The 20,123-nt window shown below is 42.4% G+C and overlaps 1 protein-coding gene across 1 annotated transcript in view; it reads right to left on the reverse strand.

Annotated features, from left to right (window-relative positions):
• Window positions 1–20,123, reverse strand: part of LOC124551235 — a 343,125-nt gene that overhangs the window by 212,471 nt on the left and 110,531 nt on the right. The window contains exon 9 of the mRNA XM_047126229.1: window positions 5,290–5,620. Coding sequence (XP_046982185.1) covers window positions 5,290–5,620 — 331 coding nt within the window. The remainder of the gene's footprint in view (window positions 1–5,289; window positions 5,621–20,123) is intronic.

Below are 20,123 nucleotides of genomic sequence, written 5' to 3' on the forward strand. Positions count from 1 at the left end.
GCTCTTTCGCCCTATGAGTGTCACCGACAATTCCGTGAGTACATTGATACTGTTGCGATTCCCATGCCTCAATTAGATGATTTTGCGAGGATTTTCGTCTGTCCACTTGTGGGTATTGCGGTAATTTACCATGCCGTTTCTTGTCAATCATGCCTCATTCGTACAGGAAGTGGAGGCTTTGCACTGCGAATCTTCACCCGTCCATACCCCGACAGATATTGGTTTCCAAACACATCGTAATAGGAAAAGGTCTAATTTTCAACAATATTACCACATGTGAAAATATGTGACACCTTTTGTTAGACAACCCGTATGCTGTAGTGAAAATCAGTACAAATGCCGGGTTCCGACACAAGTAGTATAATGTCTGAAGCAAACATGTATCGAATTCATTATGAAAGTAATAAACACACATAACACATAATCAGTCATGACGGAATTACATATTTTCTCTCATGGTACAAGTAACAAAATAAGGCGTTTGCATTTCCTGGATGGAAATTAGTATAAAAGCATTCTCTGTCCTGTTGTGTTACTGCATTGTTAGCACTTCCTCCTGTCTCCGTTCTTCCTAATTGCCTCAAAATCCCCTTCGGCGTTTATATTGTTAGGGTTTGTGGGTCTTACATTGAAAACGTCGCCCAGTCTTCTCTGTCGCTCTTTTAAGCTCACTTACAGACTCAAATTGCCTTCCATTCTGATAAACACGTCTTACAAATATTCCCAAAAGGTTTTCCACGGGGTTCAAATCCGGGCTACATGTATGCCATGGTAAGATATCGATATCTTTATCTTCATACCACGGTCTGTAGCAGAAACAATCACAAACGCATTATCTTGTTGAAAAATTAGACTTTCGACCGCTAGGTCGTCCTAAATTTTAATCAGTTCTGTCTAGCATCTTCGCGCACGTGTTAGCATTCTAGTGTTCAGCCAGACAATGCGTGATTTACCTTCAATGCAGAGGTCTGCTAAAACCGTAACACTTCCACTACTGAAATTTCTGTTCATTCTTACCTGGTGCTCTGTTTTCAGATCATGCCAATAATACTAGATCTATCCAGACGATCTAAATTAAACGCCTTCTCATCAATGAACATCACTTTTCTGAAGCTAATGGCATATGTTTTTCAGCAAACTCGTATCTAGCCCATTTATATCTGGATGTTGGAGCAGGTTCCTTGCAGTCGCTTCTTGGCTCGAAGATGTTTGTAATCTGACGAATTATGTCAATTACCGGCAACTCTAAATCAGCAACAAGTTGACGCGAATAACCGTTTGTGGTCCTTGATTTGCGCGAAATTAACAGTTTCGATGCCTGAAATATTCTACTTTGCCCATATTTTGCGTTCTGTCCATATCGTGCACCCAGTATAACGAACTTATCAATCACTGTATTTGAACAGTTCAACTTCATGGGAATTTGACAATTGGAGTGACCCATTTTCATGTAAGGACTGATTTTTGCTTTCTCTTCACATGGTAACTGTTTTCCGCATGACACTGTAACAATCGTGGTTTATGTACAAAACACGCAGTATCACTAATCATATCTGCTTCCTATATGCAGTAAACATACATAAGCACACACTGGCACCAGAACCGACTGCCTTGACATCGAGTTCCACCCACTACCACCTGAATCGTTTATGTCTTGTTACATTCTATACTACTGACATCAAATGCCATTCTATTCGACTGCATTTGTCCGTATACTGGATATCATACTACTGCAGATACACTGTGGACAACTATTCAAAATGACAACATTAATTTTCCCTCAAATATACATGCCTTTATATTGATTACCACTACAGCATATAGCTGGCGCGATGAAGATTTGACTAATATAGCCCAGTATGTTACATTGGATGGCGAGTACTCAACGTATTAGGGGGAGTGGGGGCGACCACAAAGTTTCTGTTCCAAAGCTGTATTGTTCGAAAGCAGAGGAAGTTCTTGTCTTCCACTGTCTGCAGCTCGATATTACGCGACCATCCCCTACTTTCAGATGACAAAAACATGTACACTATTTAAAGTTCTTATTTTTTATTCTCTATTATTTAATGAGCTTTTTATTAATGTGACTGCGTATTATTATTGATTTTTATCTATGGTTTGGTTTAGCGATCCTTTTTACTGTTTGCTCCTCTTATTTTTAAATTGAGTCCTATCAATTATGTTTGCGGTGGTTATGAACTCTATATTGGTTACTGTTCTCCGTAAATTAAAGAAAACGGTAATACTATATGCGTTTCGCAGCAGCGGATCTCCTTGAGTCTCCTTGCTGGAACTTATCCACCTGAAATCGCTAAAGATAATTTATAGCTCGAACGGTACAGCCAAGTGCTATGCTGTGTCATGTGTATGGAGCAGGTGGACTTGTACGGGCATGGAGGCAACCCCATGAATCCATGGACCCTGCATGTCAGCAGGGGACTGTTCAAGCCGGTGGATGCTCTGTAAAGGTGTGGGGCGCGTGCAGTTGGAGTGATATGGGACCCCTGATACGTCTAGATGCGACTCTCACACATGACAAGTAAGCACCCTTTCTTATCAACTGGATCCATTCATGTCCATTGTTCATTCCGACGGACTTGGGCAATTCTAACAGGACAATACGACACCTCACACGTCCAAAATTGCGACAGAGGGCTCCAGGAACATACTTCTCAGTTTCAACACTTCCAACGGCCCCCTAACTCCCCAGGCACAAACATTATTGAGCACACCTGGGATGCCCTGCAACGTGCCGTTTAGAAGAGATCTCCAACCCCTCGTACTCTTACGGATATATGGACAGTTCCGTAGGATTCATAGTGTCAGTTCCTTCCAGCACTACTTCAGACATTAGTCGAGTCCATGCGCGCGGGAACCCTAAACGATTTAAGGTAGGTGTACCAGTTTCTTTCGCTCCCCAGTGCAGTATGGCCGTGAAACGTGGTAGATGTGTAAATGAAATTTTCAGTTCGCAGTGACATTGATACGAGGGCAGTTCAATAAGTAATGCAACACATTTTTTTCTCGGCCAATTTTGGTTGAAAAAACCGGAAATTTCATGTGGAATATTTTCAAACATTCCCGCTTCGTCTCGTATAGTTTCATTGACTTCCGACAGGTGGCAGCGCTGTACAGAGCTGTTAAAATGGCGTCTGTAACGGATGTGCGTTGCAAACAACGGGCAGTGATCGAGTTTCTTTTGGCGGAAAACCAGGGCATCTCAGATATTCATAGGCGCTTGCAGAATGTCTACGGTCATCTGGCAGTGGACAAAAGCACGGTGAGTCGTTGGGCAAAGCGTGTGTCATCATCGCCGCAAGGTCAAGCAAGACTGTCTGATCTCCCGCGTGCGGGCCGGCCGTGCACAGCTGTGACTCCTGCAATGGCGGAGCGTGCGAACACACTCGTTCGAGATGATCGACGGATCACCATCAAACAACTCAGTGCTCAACTTGACATCTCTGTTGGTAGTGCTGTCACAATTGTTCACCAGTTGGGATATTCAAAGGTTTGTTCCCGCTGGGTCCCTCCTTGTCTAACCGAACACCATAAAGAGCAAAGGAGAACCATCTGTGCGGAATTGCTTGCTCGTCATGTGGCTGAGGGTGACAATTTCTTGTCAAAGATTGTTACAGGCGATGAAACATGGGTTCATCACTTCGAACCTGAAACAAAACGGCAATCAATGGAGTGGCGCCACACCCACTCCCCTACCAAGAAAAAGTTTAAAGCCATACCCTCAGCCGGTAAAGTCATGGTTACAGTCTTCTGGGACGCTGAAGGGGCTATTCTGTTCGATGTCCTTCCCCATGGTCAAACGATCAACTCTGAAGTGTATTGTGCTACTCTTCAGAAATTGAAGAAACGACTTCAGCGTGTTTGTAGGCACAAAAATCTGAACGAACTTCTCCTTCTTCATGACAACGCAAGACCTCACACAAGTCTTCGCACCCGAGAGGAGCTCACAAAACTTCAGTGGACTGTTCTTCCGCATGCACCCTACAGCCCCGATCTCGCACCGTCGGATATCCATATGTTTGGCCCAATGAAGGACGCAATCCGTGGGAGGCACTACGCGGATGATGAAGTTATTGATGCAGTACGACGTTGGCTCCGACATCGACCAGTGGAATGGTACCGTGCAGGCATACAGGCCCTCATTTCAAGGTGGCGTAAGGCCGTAGCATTGAATGGAGATTACGTTGAAAAATAGTGTTGTGTAGCTAAAAGATTGGGAATAACCTGGTGTATTTCAATGCTGAATAAAACAACCCCTGTTTCAGAAAAAAAATGTGTTGCATTACTTATTGAACTGCCCTCGTATTAAACTTTCTGGCGGTTTAAAACTGTGTATTGGATGAAGACTCGAACTCGGGATCTTTTCCTTTCGAGGGCAAGCGCTCTACTGAGTGACTGAGCTAGCCAAACACAACTCACGACCTGTCCTCACGGCTTTACTTCCGGCAGCACCTCATATCCTACCTTTCGAACTTCACAGAAACACACCTTCGAAAGAGTAGCACGCCTGAAAGAGGGCTCGCCCCGACTTCGAGTCCCGGTGCTGTTTGGCAAGAAGTTCCGTAGCAGCACATTACTGCAGAGTGAAAATGTTATCCTACTAACATCCCCCAGGCCGTGTTTAAGCCGCATTTCCACATTATCGTTTCATACAGGAGGGCTTGTCTTGCAAGTTTCACAGCCAAGCTTCTGTTATGTCTTGAAGGTAGGAGATGAGGTACTGATGGAAGTAAAGCTGTGAGGACGGGTTGTCACTCATGCTTGGTTAAGTTGGTAGATTACTTGCTCACGAAAGGCGAAGGTCCCGAGTAGGAGTCTCGGTCTGGCACACAGTTTTAATATTACATACATGGGAATGTGTTAATGTGGAACCGATTTAAGCTGGTAAAAAAATGAGTTCCAAGTTTGGCCTCCAGGCGCAAATCTAGCACTGTAAAGCACCTCGTGAATGTCTGCGGTGCCGATATTCAACAAATTGAGTAAGCGGCAGTCTGTAACAAGATCAACATTATACCTTTCTCACTCTTTTGACCTCTTCTTTCCATGGCCCATTCCTATCCAAGACATGTGGAATCATTTATATATGGTTCTCTTGCACACAATGCCACACTTGGCCAAAATTGTAACTAACTTTTTCCGACTGTTCTGTATCAAGACATTACAACACATCTAGCATGTATCGCTGCATATGAGAACACACTGGGCCTTTATGAGTAGCTGCACTTGAACCACCCAGCCAGCACCTGGGGTAGAAGGCTGGGCCTTGCTTACCTCTTTGACTACGGCGGTGGCTTGCTGCTGCGCTTCGTCCTCGGCCGCCCTGGGGTCGAAGTCGGGGTCGCTGAGGCGGCGCTCGGGGGCGGCGGTGACGCCTCCCAGCAGCTCCTCCTCCAGGTAGCGCAGCTCCGCCTTGCCCGGTGCTGCGACACGCTCTACCACGGAGGTGTCGAACGGGTCCTCCGCGAAGCGGCTGACTTCCTCCGCCTCGTCTGCGGCGCCGGCCGCCGGCTCGATCGGGTCGTGGCCGAGCTTGGAGAGGTCTGTGGTGCTGCCACCCAGCAGGTCCCGGTGACCGGGCGTCAGGGAGTTCAGTTCCTCCTCGCTGCAACAGTTTGCTCATTGTAAAAGTATCTCTGTATGTGTGCGTGGGAGGGGAGGGGGGAGCGGGGTGCATGCATGTTGTCTTCTGTGTTGCCATGTTCGAATGTGAGTCGCCATGTTCAGCAGCAGCTCTTTGGGTTGGGTTGTTTCGGGGAGGAGACCAGACAGCGAGGTCATCGGTCTCATAGGATTAGGGAAGGACAGGGAAGGAAGTGGGCCGTGCCTTTTCAATGGAACAATCCCGGCATTTTCCTGGAGCGATCTAGGGAAATCACGGAAAACCTAAATCAGGATGGCCGGGCGCGAGATTGAATCGTCGTCCTCGCGAACCGTGTTCACATTTGTGTCGCCGGCTTTTTTATTTGTGCCTGTGTTTTTCTGAGTGATTGTGTGTGTGTGTGTGTGTGTGTGTGTGTGTGTGTGTGTGTGTGTGTGTAGTGAGGGATGTGCTGAACGGCGAATTATCAGTGTCTTCACAGAAATTAGTAGAAATGTACGTAGGCAAAGCGTATAAACTGTTGTAAAACAATTAAGACTAATTTTAATATTTAAAAATAAATGTTGGTTTGTTCCTCTTCTAACATTTCTATACTGCTCACCCAATTACGATGAAACTTCGGTGAATTATTGTGTGTATGGCTGCAGACATTCCTGTGGGGGCTAAGAACCACCCACCACCCACACAGGTGACGGTGAAGAGATGTTGACATAGAATCTTAACCCAATAATGTCTGAAGCTAGTTCAATGAAATCTTGTACACACATTTCCCGTTATTTGCATTAAAAACTTTGACGTAATTTACCCAACCACTCCTAGCGGGTGGGGTGAGATGTCATATGTACAACGATTCGATAGTGACCCTCTCTACAATCAAATCCATAGTTTTCATGGTTACTAGACTTTTTGGTAACAGTCACAATAACGCGCAAGGGTTGAGGGCAGGGCGGGGGTAGAGGGCATCCAAGGACAGGGACATACTAGCATTTCTCTATAAAGCCTGAAAGAATTTCTGTCAAACGTAGTACATGTATCACTTGCTATCTAGAAAAAGACAGTAATATGCCCCAAGCATCCCTGTGTTTTGGTGTGAAAGGGTTTACAGAAAAACACTCAAGAAAGTTTGGAGGAATTTTAACCAAATTTATTATATAACTGAATCATTAGGTCTACAAAAATACTGTGGGAGTAATCTATATGCCCACAACCCTAAGGGGGGACGGTGAAGATGAGAAGGTGTGTAGAACCATCAGAAAGCAACCTGTGTTTGTTTCCTGCAAATCGTTGACTTTTACTTCTTTAAAAGCATGAAGCGCAATCTGTCTTCTTCTTTGCATCACGGTTGGGACAGCCGAAAAATGTTTGTTTTTGCGGAAGACTGAAAGACCAAAAATAAAGACCAAAAATACTGCGAAGCCTCAGTTTCTCTTGGTGCAGATACTGTTTAACTAACTTACCAGATTGCAGCTGTATGAGGACATAAAAGGTTAACGCAACCCACGAAGTGCAGTAGCTAAACAAAATTGTCATTTTGTACAGGGCAGCTGCAGCATCCAAACTGCACACACTGTTTTCAACGATGAACTGACTGATGATTTAAATCTGCATTCCGCCAATTGAAGATGGGTGAAAGCCCAAATCGCGTATTGATATACATAAAAATACACGAAAAAGTGGCAGTTGCTATATTTCTTTAATTAACATTAAAAACTTCTCGCTGAAATTTTAGGACGACGTCAGACATGTCACAAAACTTTAAAAGTAGTACCACATTCGTGTCATTGTTAAAATAGTGGGTAAAACTGTCCTTGTAGAATACTTGTCCGCAAAGGCCCCGAGTATGACACCCGGTCCGGCAGACAGTTTTAATCTGCCAGGAAATTTCGTATCAGCGCACACTCCACTGCAGAGCGAAAATTTCACTCTGAAAACTGACCGTATATTAGCTTTTGGCTTCTTGTCTAACATAAAACAGTCAACTAAAATGTGATCCACTGTAATTTGTCCGTCATAATCACCACACACTGGATGGTCCTCTCCCTGGAGCAAGAAGCCACGTAGTAGCCTCCTTGGCTACTACATCCCCTTATACACATGTGGCCCAGTACCCAGCACAAAGAGACCTCCTTCACCAACTTTCATAGGCGTAGTAGGGCGTCTTGGGTGTTCTGGACTAATAAAGGGCACTAAGGGAGTCTAAACAGAACAGGAATGTGGGAGTCACTATACCTCTCAACGGTTCCGGGGCCCTTTATGAAGACGAGTGATAGGAACCTCGTCCCGCTTGTGTGGGTGGGACTTCACTGAGCGCACTTCACTGTTTATCGCTTCCAGCCGACTCCCTTTCCCTCTACGCATGACACTGTACCTCAACAGTGAGGTAAATACTGAAGTGATCGTATACCATTTAATGGCAGGGATATCCCATGTGGGCTTTGGCCGCCGTATTGCAAGTCTTATTAGTTGATGCCACTTCGGCGACTTGCGTGTCAATGATGATGATAATGAAGGGCACACAACACCCAGTCCCTTGCCGGGAATCGAACCCGGGCCCCCTTGCTTGGTAGGCTGTAACGCTGCGCTACGGAGGCGGACCACAGTGAGGTATGGGATGGCACACTGAAGTATCTTATTATAGTACAAAGCCTCCTTGGCTACTACATCCCCTTATACACATGTGCCCCAGTGCCCAGCACAAAGAGACCTCCTTCACCAACTTTAATAGGTATTGTAGGGCGTCTTGGGTGTTCTGGACTAAGTTATAAAGGGCACTAAGGGAGTCTAAACAGAACAAGTGTGTAGGACTCGCTACACCTCTCAACGGTTCCGGGACCCTCACGATCGCGCATAATTTGGCTTAGAATTCTTGAGGTAACCAGATCTTGTGGATACAAGCAGGGAAGCATCCAACTGAGACCCCCTATTTAGACTCAACTGTAAAGACAGTTATATAGTCGTGAGGCAGGAGTGCAGCCCCTCCCATATCGCACTAAATTTAAAATTGATCTCGTCTTAATGCCGGTATTACTCTCGTACAAACATGAACGCCGCTAGCAGAACTAGAGGAATACATAATTTAAAGTGCAACAGTTGTCCTGCATTCTGTGTAGCCTTACAAAAAGAACTTTCCACACACACTACAGAGAACACATTGACGCTTTCAGGCTCAACCACTTTACCAAATCCACAGTACCTTATCATATGTAGCTGCCGGTACATGTGACGAGAACAATATGAAATAGTAAATTCAGTCTATTACTGTCATATAGATATTTCTTTGAAAGATTCTATATTCATGCCACAGTATAAGAATGTGAAAGTAATATTATGACCAGTTTTTAGCATCTTTGCAAATGAAAAACCTCATTAATTACTGAATCGTACTGTTTTAACTATAATTTAAAAAATTAATCAAGTTACGAAAAATTGATATTTAAATGTACAGGCGCAGAAAACTGAACCAAGTTAATGAAAATTGGAGAATACCTACAGAGGAATAATTTGTTTCCTGTGAGTTTGCACGAAATTACTTTTAATATTTTCGACCGATGCCACAGTGTCTCATACCTCACTTCTCACAGCAAACAATACAGTATTAGCACTGCCTTTTTGTAAAAACCAATATTTTTAACTTTCATAGCGTCTGCAAAGTTACTTCCAGGCAGATTAAAACTGTGTGTCGGACTGAGACTCGAACTCTGGACCTTTGCATTTCGCGGGAAAGTGCTCTAGCATCAGCTACCCAAGCACGACTCACGCTCCGCCCTCACAGGTTTACTTCTGCCAGTATCTCGTCTCCTGCCTTTCAAATATCACAGAAGCTCTCCTGCGAAGTTTGGAAAGTAGGAGACGAGATACTGGCAGAAATAAACCTGTGAGGGCGGAGCGTGAGTCGTGCTTGGGTAGCTCAGATGGTAGAGCACTTGCCCGCGAAAGGCAAAGGTCCAGAGTTCGAGTCTCGGTCCGACACACAGTTTTAATCTGCCAGGAAATTTCATATCAGCGCACACTCCTCTGTAGAGTGAAAATCTCATTCTGGTCTTCAAAGTTGCTTCAACATGGAATCTGACAGTTTACCTAAAGTCTTATTCAAAGAAACCTGTTAAATATCCCAGAGTGACTGTGATATCGAGTGTCGGTCCGGCACACAGTCTGTCTGCCAGGAAGCTTCAGAGCGACTGTTGATAGCAGCTTTAAGTGGAATAGTTCTATTTTTATTCTCTGGCGTAGGCAGCATTACTGTGAAAGAAGTGTTATTGGACGAATTTTCCTGCGCTTCTGGTGTATCCTAATCATCAGACTAACCTGGCAAATTAAAAATTTCGGAGCTCTCTGTACCACAGTTGTAACCACATTAACAACATAGTTTACTTACGTTTTGAAAATAAAGCAATTGCTTAAATTAACTTAAAAATTACAGTTGTTTCTCAAGTAGATAAGAAAAATGTGCCTTCTAAAATTGAACGTTTTCTTGTTCTATGGAGTTGGATGTGGATCATCTTGTATTTGTTGTAGGTCTTCGATGGAAATGGTTGACAAGCACTGACGACAAAACATTATTTGAAGCGATACTTACTCAGTTGCTACTTCACTTATTAAACTATATGAAAAAAAAATTCAAACTAGTTACCAACTACGGCGTGCACATACTTTATTCAAAATGTAAAAGTCACTACAGATATTCGGATTTCGGTTATGACATAATTCTATATGCCTGCCATCACTGAAGATGACGTGGCGTAGATGAACAGCGAAACTCTGCATGACCCGCTGAAGCGTCAGGACGTCGATGCTGTCAATGACCTCCTGAATGGCTGTTTTTAGCTCAGCAATGGTTTTGGAGTTATTGTTGTACATTTTGTCTTTAATATAGCTCCACAAAAAAGGAGTTTTCAGATGCAGACAATGTGGCGGCCAATCGAGGCCCATGCCAGTCGCCTTTCGGTACCCCTGAGCCAGAATGTGGTCCCCAAAGTGCTCCTCCAGGACATCAAACACTCTCCTGCTTCGATGGGGTCGAGCTCCGTCTGCATGAACCACATCTTATCGAAATCAGGGTCACTTTGAATAATGGGGATGAAATCATCTTCCGAAACCTCCACGTACCGTTCGGTAATCTCCGTGCCATCAAGGAATATCGCACCGATTATTCCGTGACTGGATATTGCTCTCCATACAGTCACCCATTGAGGGTGAAGAGACTTCTCGATCTCGAAGTTCTGATTCTCAGTCCCCCTAAAGCGCAAATTTTACTCATTGACGAACCCATCCAAATTAAAGTGAGCTTCGTCGCTAAACCAAACCTTGCATGCCCATACTAATTCACATCATGCCCCGTTGCCAGTAGTGCAGTTCGGTGTAACGCAAACTGTTCACAAGTTATGACGATTTTATTTAATATAGTTAAATAACTGTCACCGTGTATGTTTATCATAGGGATAAGAATAATTCCGTATTGTACGATTGAAACATTGACTTGCAAAAGAGGGAATTAACAATATTGAAACATCACAATTATGTTCTGTGTGGAGTACAATGTTGCGGTGTGCGCGCGTGTGTGCGCCGCGTAGCTACATATGATAAGGTACGTGGGTGGTAAAGTGATTGAGCTTGCAAGCATCAATGTGTTCTTTGAAGAGAGAGAGAGAGAGAGAGAGAGAGAGAGAGAGAGAGAGTGTGTGTGTGTGTGTGTGTGTGTGTGTGTGGAAAGTTCGTCCTGTAAGGCTATACAGAATGCAGGGTAACTGCTGCACTTTAAATTATGTATTCCTCTAACTTTGCTAGGGGGCGTTCATGTTCGTACTAGAGTAATACTGGCATCATGATGATGATTACGACGAGAACAATGGATCAGACTGCACCCTTGTAGCTCCATAGACCCTGATTAATTTTGCATGGGAGGGGCTGCACTCCTGCAGCACGACAATATAACTGTCTTTATACCTGGGTTGCATGCTTATTTGTCTTCCCTGCTTGTATCTACAAGAATTCACTGTGTCCGAAGCCAAATTATACGCGATCGTGAGGTCTCTGAGCCGATTGGAAGTGTAGTGTCTGCTACATTCCTGTTCTGTTTAAACTCCCTTAGCGCCCTTAATTCTCTGCAACGCTTTTACCCAGCAGATAAGTTAGTCAAGAACATTTAGGACGTTCTACTACGCCTATGAAAGTTGGTGAAGGAGGTCTCTTTGTGCTGGGTACTGGGGCACATGTGTATAAGGGGATGTAGTAGCCAAGGAGGCTACTAAATGGCTTCTTGCTCCAGGGAGAGGACCATCCAGTGTGTGGTGATTATGACGGACAAATTACAGTGGATCACATTTTAGTTGACTGTTTTATGTTAGACAAGAAGCCAAAAGCTAATATACGGTCAGTTTTCAGAGTGAAATTTTCGCTCTGCAGTGGAGTGTGCGCTGATACGAAATTTCCTGGCAGATTAAAACTGTCTGCCGGACCGGGTCTCACACTCGGGGCCTTTGCGGACAAGTATTCTACAAGGACAGTTTTACCCATTATTTTAACAATGACACGAATGTGGTACTACTTTTAAAGTTTTGTGACATGTCTGACGTCGTCCTAAAATTTCAGCCAGAAGTTATTAATGTTAATCTTTTTTAAGTAAACTTTATTAAGTAAAATCGTCTTAACTTCTGAACGGTTTGCTTTACAACTTTCGAACTGCACTACTGGCCGCGGGGCACGATGTGAATTAGTATAAGCATGCAAGGTTTGGTTTAGCGACGAAGCCCACTTTCATTTGAATGGGTTCATCAATGAGTAAAACTGGCGTATTTGGGGGACTGAGAATCAGAACTTCGAGATCGAGAAGTCTCTTCACCCTGAATGAGTGACTGCATGGAGAGCAATATCCAGTCACGGAATAATCGGTGCGATATTCCTTGATGGCACGGAGGTTTTGGAAGATGATTTTATCCCCATTATTCAAAGTTACCCATGATTTCGACAAGATGTGGTTCAAGCAAGATGAAGCTCGACCCCATCTAAGCAGGAGAGTGTTTGATGTCCTGGAGGAGCACTTTGGGGACCGCATTCTGGCTCAGGGGTACCCAGAGGCCACTGGAATGGGCCTCGATTGGCCGCCACATTGTCTGCATCTGAAAACTCCTTTTTTGTGGAGCTATATTAAAGACAAAATGTACAACAATAACTCCAAAACCATTGCTGAGCTGAAAACAGCCATTCAGGAGGTCATTGACAGCATCGACGTCCTGACGCTTCAGCGGGTCATGCAGAGTTTCGCTGTTCATCTACGCCACGTCATCTTCAGTGATGGCAGGCATATCGAATTATGTCATAACCGAAATCCGAATATCTGTAGTGACGTTTACATTTTGAATAAAGTATGTACACGCCGTAGTTGGAAACAGTTTTTTTTCATATAGTTTAATAAGTGAAGCAGCAACCGAGTAACAATCGCTTCAAATAATATTTTGCCGTCACTGCTTGTCAATCATTTCCATCGAAGACCTACAACAAATACAAGACGATTTTCATCCAACTCCATGGAACAAGAAAACTTTCAATTTTAAAAGGCAGATTTTTCTTATCTACCTGAAAACACAATTGTAATGTTGAACTTAATTCAAGCAGTGCTTTTATTTTCAAAACGTAAGTAAACTATGTTGTTAATGTGGTTACAACTGTGGTACAGAGAGCTCTGAAATTTAGAATTTACCGGATTAGTCTGATGATTTGGATACACCAGAAGAACACGAAAATTCACCCAATAACACTTGTTCCACACGAATGCTGCTTATGCCAGGGAATAAAAATAGAACTACTCCAGTTAGGAAACCTGCTGTCAACAGTCGCTCTGAAACTTCCTGGCAGATTGGAACTATGTGCCAGACCGAGACTCGGTATCACTGATTTCTTTGATAAAGACTTTACCTAAACTGTCAGATTCCATATTGAAACAACTTTGAAGACGCTATGAAAGTTAAAAATGTTGGTTTTTCCAATAAGGAAGTGCTAATGCTGTATTGTTTGCTGTGAGAAGTGAGATACATGAGAGACTGTGACATCGGTCGAAAACGAAGTAATTTCATGCAAACTCACAGGAAAGAAATTATTCCTCTGTAGGTATTTTCCAATTTTCATTAATTTGATTCAGTTTCCTGCGCCTGTACACTTAAATAATAATTTTTCGTAACTTGGTTAATTAAACAGTACAGTTCAGTAGTTACATAATGAGGTTTTTCATTTGCAAAGATGCTAAAAACGGGTCGTAATATTGCTTTCATATTCTTATAATGTGGCATGAATATAGAATCTTTCCAAGAAATGTTTATATGACAGTAATGGACTGAATTTACTATTTCATATTGTTCTCGTCACACATGTACTGACACCTACTTTCCCATCATAGTATAGTTTTCCTATTATAGATTATAGTAGCAGTTGCAATTATAGTATATATGGTATAGTATTATGGTAAGTTTTGTAGTTAAAATACGTGTTACAGTAGCTTATGACGTTCTAGTCGCAATACTGCTAGTGATGGAACTAGTCACTCTGCGTTCACTTTTTTTTGTGTAGGTAACAAAAGAAGGGAGAGAGAGAGCTACATATTTCCCCTGTGCGATGATTCAAAGCAGAGTAGGCGGAGCCTGTCAGCATCTTAAATAACCCAAAATATTAGCAGACTGCCGTCTACGATTGCTTCTTGCTCGTATTTTTGTTGTGTGCACTCAATAACTGTTTTAAATACTAAAAATTTCACTGCTTACATGAATAACGTAGTGTCAGGAAGGTATCTGCAAACGTTTCTCTGTTCTTTAATGTGTATTTGCTCTAGTAATGGGACGCATTTGGTTTCGTTAATGTAGCTTGCTTTGGTCTCGCGGTTAAGGCGCTCAGTCCGGAACCGCGCGACTGCTACGGTCGCAGGTTCGAATCCTGCCTCGGGCATGGATGTGTGTGATGTCCTTAGGTTAGTTAGGTTAAAGTAGTTCTAAGTTCTAGGGGACTGATGACCACAGAAGTTAGGTCCCATAGCGCTCAGAGCCATTTGAACCATTTTTCTGTAGCTTGCTTTTGTTGATGTTTCCCATAAGCAAGAAGAAAAGGGTGATGTGAAAAGGATGCTTTCGTAATCCATTTAATTCCACTTTTACTGTATTGACATCGATAGCAAACGAAACAAACTTCGAAACCAATGCTTGTTTTCTTCCTTGTACTGTTTCTTGTTAGTTAGATTTTCAGTTTTCAACTCGTTTGCACGGCGTTTTTAATGTTCACGGCTATAGAAAAATTATGAGGAAAGAAGCAAGGCATGCTATCGTATCTTGTGCGTGTCAAAACGTGATTCCTTTATACTCTGGATTAGATCGGATCGACGAGCGCACCCATACAGGACGCAAGCTGGCATTTTTGATGAAACACTCGCGTCTTCACACAACCAAAGCACCAGATGCTATTTGCGATATAAACACGAAAGTCAAGATATCCCCTATAGTGAAAATTGGGTACGGCCACGTCAAAGAGTGCCACCACATGGAACCACGGTGAACCGTGGAGGTATGAATGAGGTGAATCTTATGTTGTGAGCTATGTATGAAGACGGACGTCAGCTTCAAGTCTAACGCTGTCAACACTTTTTTACCTTCATGGTTTTTTAAGTCGAATGAAACAACTTAATAGAACTAGTCTCTGCGACCAAGTCAGCTGTATGATTTTTTTTTTCACTCGTTCTCCGTGTTCGCGTGGTTCCACTTTACATGAAACAAGCCATTAAAAAGTCTCTGACACGCAAGTTACGAAGTGTTTTCACTCAGTCTCCGCGTTTGAGTGGTTTCATTTACATACAATTTCAGCCTTTTCGGTGATACCATGACTAGGGCTGTCAACTTTTTTATTTCAAGGAGAGGTGGATAAAATGTATATTTGTAAAAATGAAGTATTTTCCAAATGTATGTATTTCTTTACTTAGGTACGAATTTTTCGAACTATTGGCATCAAGTATGGATTTTTGGTTGGTTCTAGAAGGTTAATAACTGGTGCTACATAATATTTTTTAAAAAAATAAATGGCTTGGTGCTTTTTAATTAAATTTTTTGTAGCTCCCATTGGTGTGCATACATCATTGCAAATCCTATTTCGGTAAATGCCGAAGTGACGTGAACGGAAAGGATATAACTTGTTTTGTAACTTAATCACTTGCCTTTTAAGCATGTCACCTGTCGAAAGTTGTTGGGTTTTTCTTTTTTTTTTAGGGAAATACTTATCCACTTTCTTCGAATTTCTTTTAAGTAATGGAGTTCCCTAATATGAATCTCTCTTGCAGATACTGTATATCGTACTGGATTTATCTTTAAATCCAGTAACATGTCTTCCATTTCCACGCCACAGAGCGGCTCGGTATTCCGATCCGAGCACAATGTTCACTGTTAAGAGAAGGTCTATTCATAAACAGGGACGAAAAACGGAACTAATAGCTACTTATTGGCAGTCGATGAAAAGTAAATACGTGAACGGCAGTAACAGTGACAAGCGAAAACAGAGTGCAGTTACAACAATGATTTAACATTGCCTAAACGATCGAATGATTCTGCTCAAAACTGTAAGCGCCCGACTGCGTCGATTGTTTTCATCCGGTTTCTTCCCCAGACTGATTTCGCTCGAAACAATACATGAATAATTCAACCCATAATTAAAACTACAACCGGATAAGCGACTTGTTAGTGGGTTCTCCCCATCAATAGGTCTACATACGGCTAACGCCACTGGTCAAATATGGCGGGTCATATCTTAGTTTTCACAAATTCCCATCAAGAGTGCGATACTACTTATATCTACGTCGCTCTCATTAACTACTTTCTCAATATGTTTCCTCTCAAATGCCCAGTGTGCAACCACAGAGAAAATACTGGTCTGCAAGAAAAATGACAATAAAATGGTTGAATACTTTCACTCACTTGCGAAAATACACAACTACCAGCGTGCGCAAATACCTTGACTGCGAATACATGACTTTTCATTCGGAGTGTTAGAGATGATTCCTTATTCTCTTCTGAAACATGCAGTCTATCTCTGCGATGTCCTCAAGAGAAAAAAAAATTAATGAAATAATCGTAAACGCCTGCAGCTTGGCATGCGCTCTTGCTCCAAATACCTGGCATGTTGTCTACCAGATATCTCTCCTAAGGGGCATGAGTCGATTTCTCTCCTGTTTTCTGACAGGTATTTGAAATTTCGTACTTGCAGGGTGCAGCTGAGTCAGCCCAAACAAGTACTGCTCATGACGTGTTTCATGGGACTCAATGTCACCAGTAAACATCGGTTTGTTTCTCGTTTGAAACAGAATGGTTTCTGAAGTGGAATTTTATGTGCTCATACGCTAAAACGAAATGCCATGCTGTGCCGACAGGCCAATGACGTCATTTACATGGTGGCGAGAAGGGGCTTAAAGGTATGACCTACGACAGAAAATATTAGCAAAGTATAAAGCAACATTCAGAGAACTAATGGGATCTGCACGGGAGTGTAAGGTTTTGGGAAGGGAATGTACTTGTTTTTAATGGCTTCAAATACATTAAAGACTCGCAAATACCAAGTCATAGTAGGGCTATATATATTCTCTCACTTCGGTTTACGCTACTGACCCATCTGTCATCACAACCTCGTTATAAAAAACATTAGTTTACTGTAGAACTATTCAAAACATCGTTCCTCTCAAAGTATTGACATCGGCATGAGATCTACATAGGTTCCGCAAACAGCACGATATAAGCTACCAACAGTCAAGAAATAAACGACACATTATAAAGGCGTGCGTCCTACAATCTGGAATGTACAAATAAAAACATCCCATACGTCACACTCCAAAGAGTTTACCGATGGTTCGCGTTATTCATAGACTCAAAATTGTCCCTTATTTTCCCACTGTAGCCTAGTACTTTCTAGTTCTTAATACGTATAAAGGCGTTAGTAACAAAACGTCCCCACCAACAACCGGGCCGGGAGGAATGTTCGTTGCGAGTCATCGGCTTTGGTCAGCGACGGAATGCTAGTGGCTGCTGTCACTTCACCTTTTGGTGGATATATTCACAATCTTTTTGTTAGTTGACGAAGCCAACAAATGAGGAAAAAAAATTTAGTTGCGGTGACAATGATCTGTAGCTTAGCCCGTTTGAAGGAAAAAAAAAAAAAAAATCACTAACATCACGCAATAGCGCCGTATTGTTTACAGCCTTTGTTGGACGTTTACTACTAAAGTGGTAAAATTCTACGACTACTATCGAATATTCCATTATATCATACTGCCATACCGTATTCGCGTGTATAACCTACTATGGTTGATGTGGGGCCGCTCTATCGCATTAGCAGATAAACTTCCACTATCCATATCAGAGCACACTGCGCTGCAGAGTGAAAATCCCTTTCTTCCACTTTAAAATGTTTTTAAAGACAAAACAGTTTTCCGTAGACACTGTGGTCCACTGAAACACCACATGAGTAAGCTTTTTTTTTTTAACTGACTGCTACCACACATTGCAAAACCTTAACTGCAAATATCTGCCTAAAGCCTAGACAAGACAAGACTCAGGTGAGACAGCCAGAATATACAGGGTCCTATAACAAGTATTCCATACTTTGAGACGTGGTAAACATGGATTGTAAAACGTATAACTGAAATGCTACGGGCACTTGTTCATCTTCGCTATTGTGAAACATCTCTTCTACGCCAAACTCGTGCTCTTGTTTCGAACCGCCTGCATGTGAAAGTTAACTGCTGGCTACGTTACAGATCACTTTGGTACCATAGAGTGTATTTCGAATTCACACGGATGACTGTTTATTCGCAATAACAGGGGACTTAGTCATTTGTCTGCTCCATTATGTAGATCGTAAGCACTTTAAAGCCCATGTTTACCAGACATTTTCGCCTAGTTTTGGTGCATACTACCACCTCTCAAACTATGGGATCTTTTTAACATCCTGTGCAACTATCAGCTTCTGTGACTACCAATATTTATAATTCACGTTCCTGACAGTCTATAATTTTTGACCAAAAACTGTTCGGAGCGAATAGATTGCTTCTGCTAAAATACTTACTTTTGTCTTTATGCTGTTTCCTTCCGTTCTGCCGAGCTGAAGCAAACATTGCTAACAAACACAAAATTATAATCACGTTCAGTGGCAGTTGTTGCTTATGGACTCCTGTTTTTCCTTAGCCGAAACAATCACTTCCACTATCACGCGACTGAGACGTCGTAACTTAGCACCACCTACACAACGTGGGCCTTGAACCCTGGCTGTTTCCCGTAATTTCTACGCAAACACCGAGGGTAGCCGAGAGAGGGCAGTGTAGTCCCAAGATACTCTGGTGTGAAAGTTGACAGCTGGCGCGACACTAGAGCTCCAAGCGGCGAGAAAGCAGTCACAGCGTCATAAGCATAATTATTTTCCGTTTAATTAACGGAATAGTCGCTACATTCTTGGGTTCCGAGCGTTTGTAAGTTTCCAAGAGACATGCATTACCGTGGAATACATGTAAAAACAGCTAGTCACAGTGATTCAATGACATAAGCTACAACTTACTTATGAATATATGTATAATTGCATCTTTCCCCGTTGAAAGCAAGGGAATATAAACCATGTTTCATGGATGTGAAGCACATATTTCTGATGCTGTCTGCTGTTGTTATCACAGAAATTTTTTTTTTATGGAATCTAATGATTTGCGTATTTTTACACATAATTCGAATTTCTAATACACGAATATTTTTATAAACGTGTATTTTTGCTTCAAGAGTGAATGTGTTAAAGATTCTGGCCATTTGTGGGTCAGGTTTAGGTATAATTGTTGAACTGGTTTCTTCTGTGCTGGAAAACAGCTCTATTGCCTTTGACTATTTATTTTCACGTCTGTATGGTTTTTCCTAAGTTACAGGTGTGGTGGCATATATGGTACGTTACATAATATACGTATTAAATTCCATACACCGTTTCCTACGTTCCACAAACACTGATTTGGCTGAAAGTGTAGCGAACAAAATTGCGCTTTGTTGGGTTGGTGTTCGTCGTCTTTCTCCGAAATAACAGATCTTTTCGTGTTTACTAGAAATTTTGGATATTAAAGGAAAACGACATTATGCACAAAATATCTGAACGCTACATGAAAAAAATAAATAAACTGTCTTGTAATATGCCGTTTCGTACCTCCGACGGTTCTTACAAGGGAACCTCCCCATCGCACCCCCCTCAGATTTAGTTATAAGTTGGCACAGTGGATAGGCCTTGAAAAACTGAACACACATCAATCGAGAAAACAGGAAGAAGTAGTGTGTAACTATGAAAAAATAAACAAAATATACAAACTTAGTAGTCCATGTCCAAGATAGGCAACACCAAGGGAGTGGAGGGGTCAGGAGCGCCGTGATCCGGTGGTTAGCGTGAGCAACTACGGAATGAGAGGTCCTTGGTTCGAGACTTGTGAAAACTGTGATTTTTTATTTTCAGTCTGTGACAAACTCTTACGTTT

Source organism: Schistocerca americana, chromosome 9 (genome assembly GCF_021461395.2).
Source record: "Schistocerca americana isolate TAMUIC-IGC-003095 chromosome 9, iqSchAmer2.1, whole genome shotgun sequence".
In the NCBI taxonomy this organism is placed as follows: domain Eukaryota; kingdom Metazoa; phylum Arthropoda; class Insecta; order Orthoptera; family Acrididae; genus Schistocerca; species Schistocerca americana.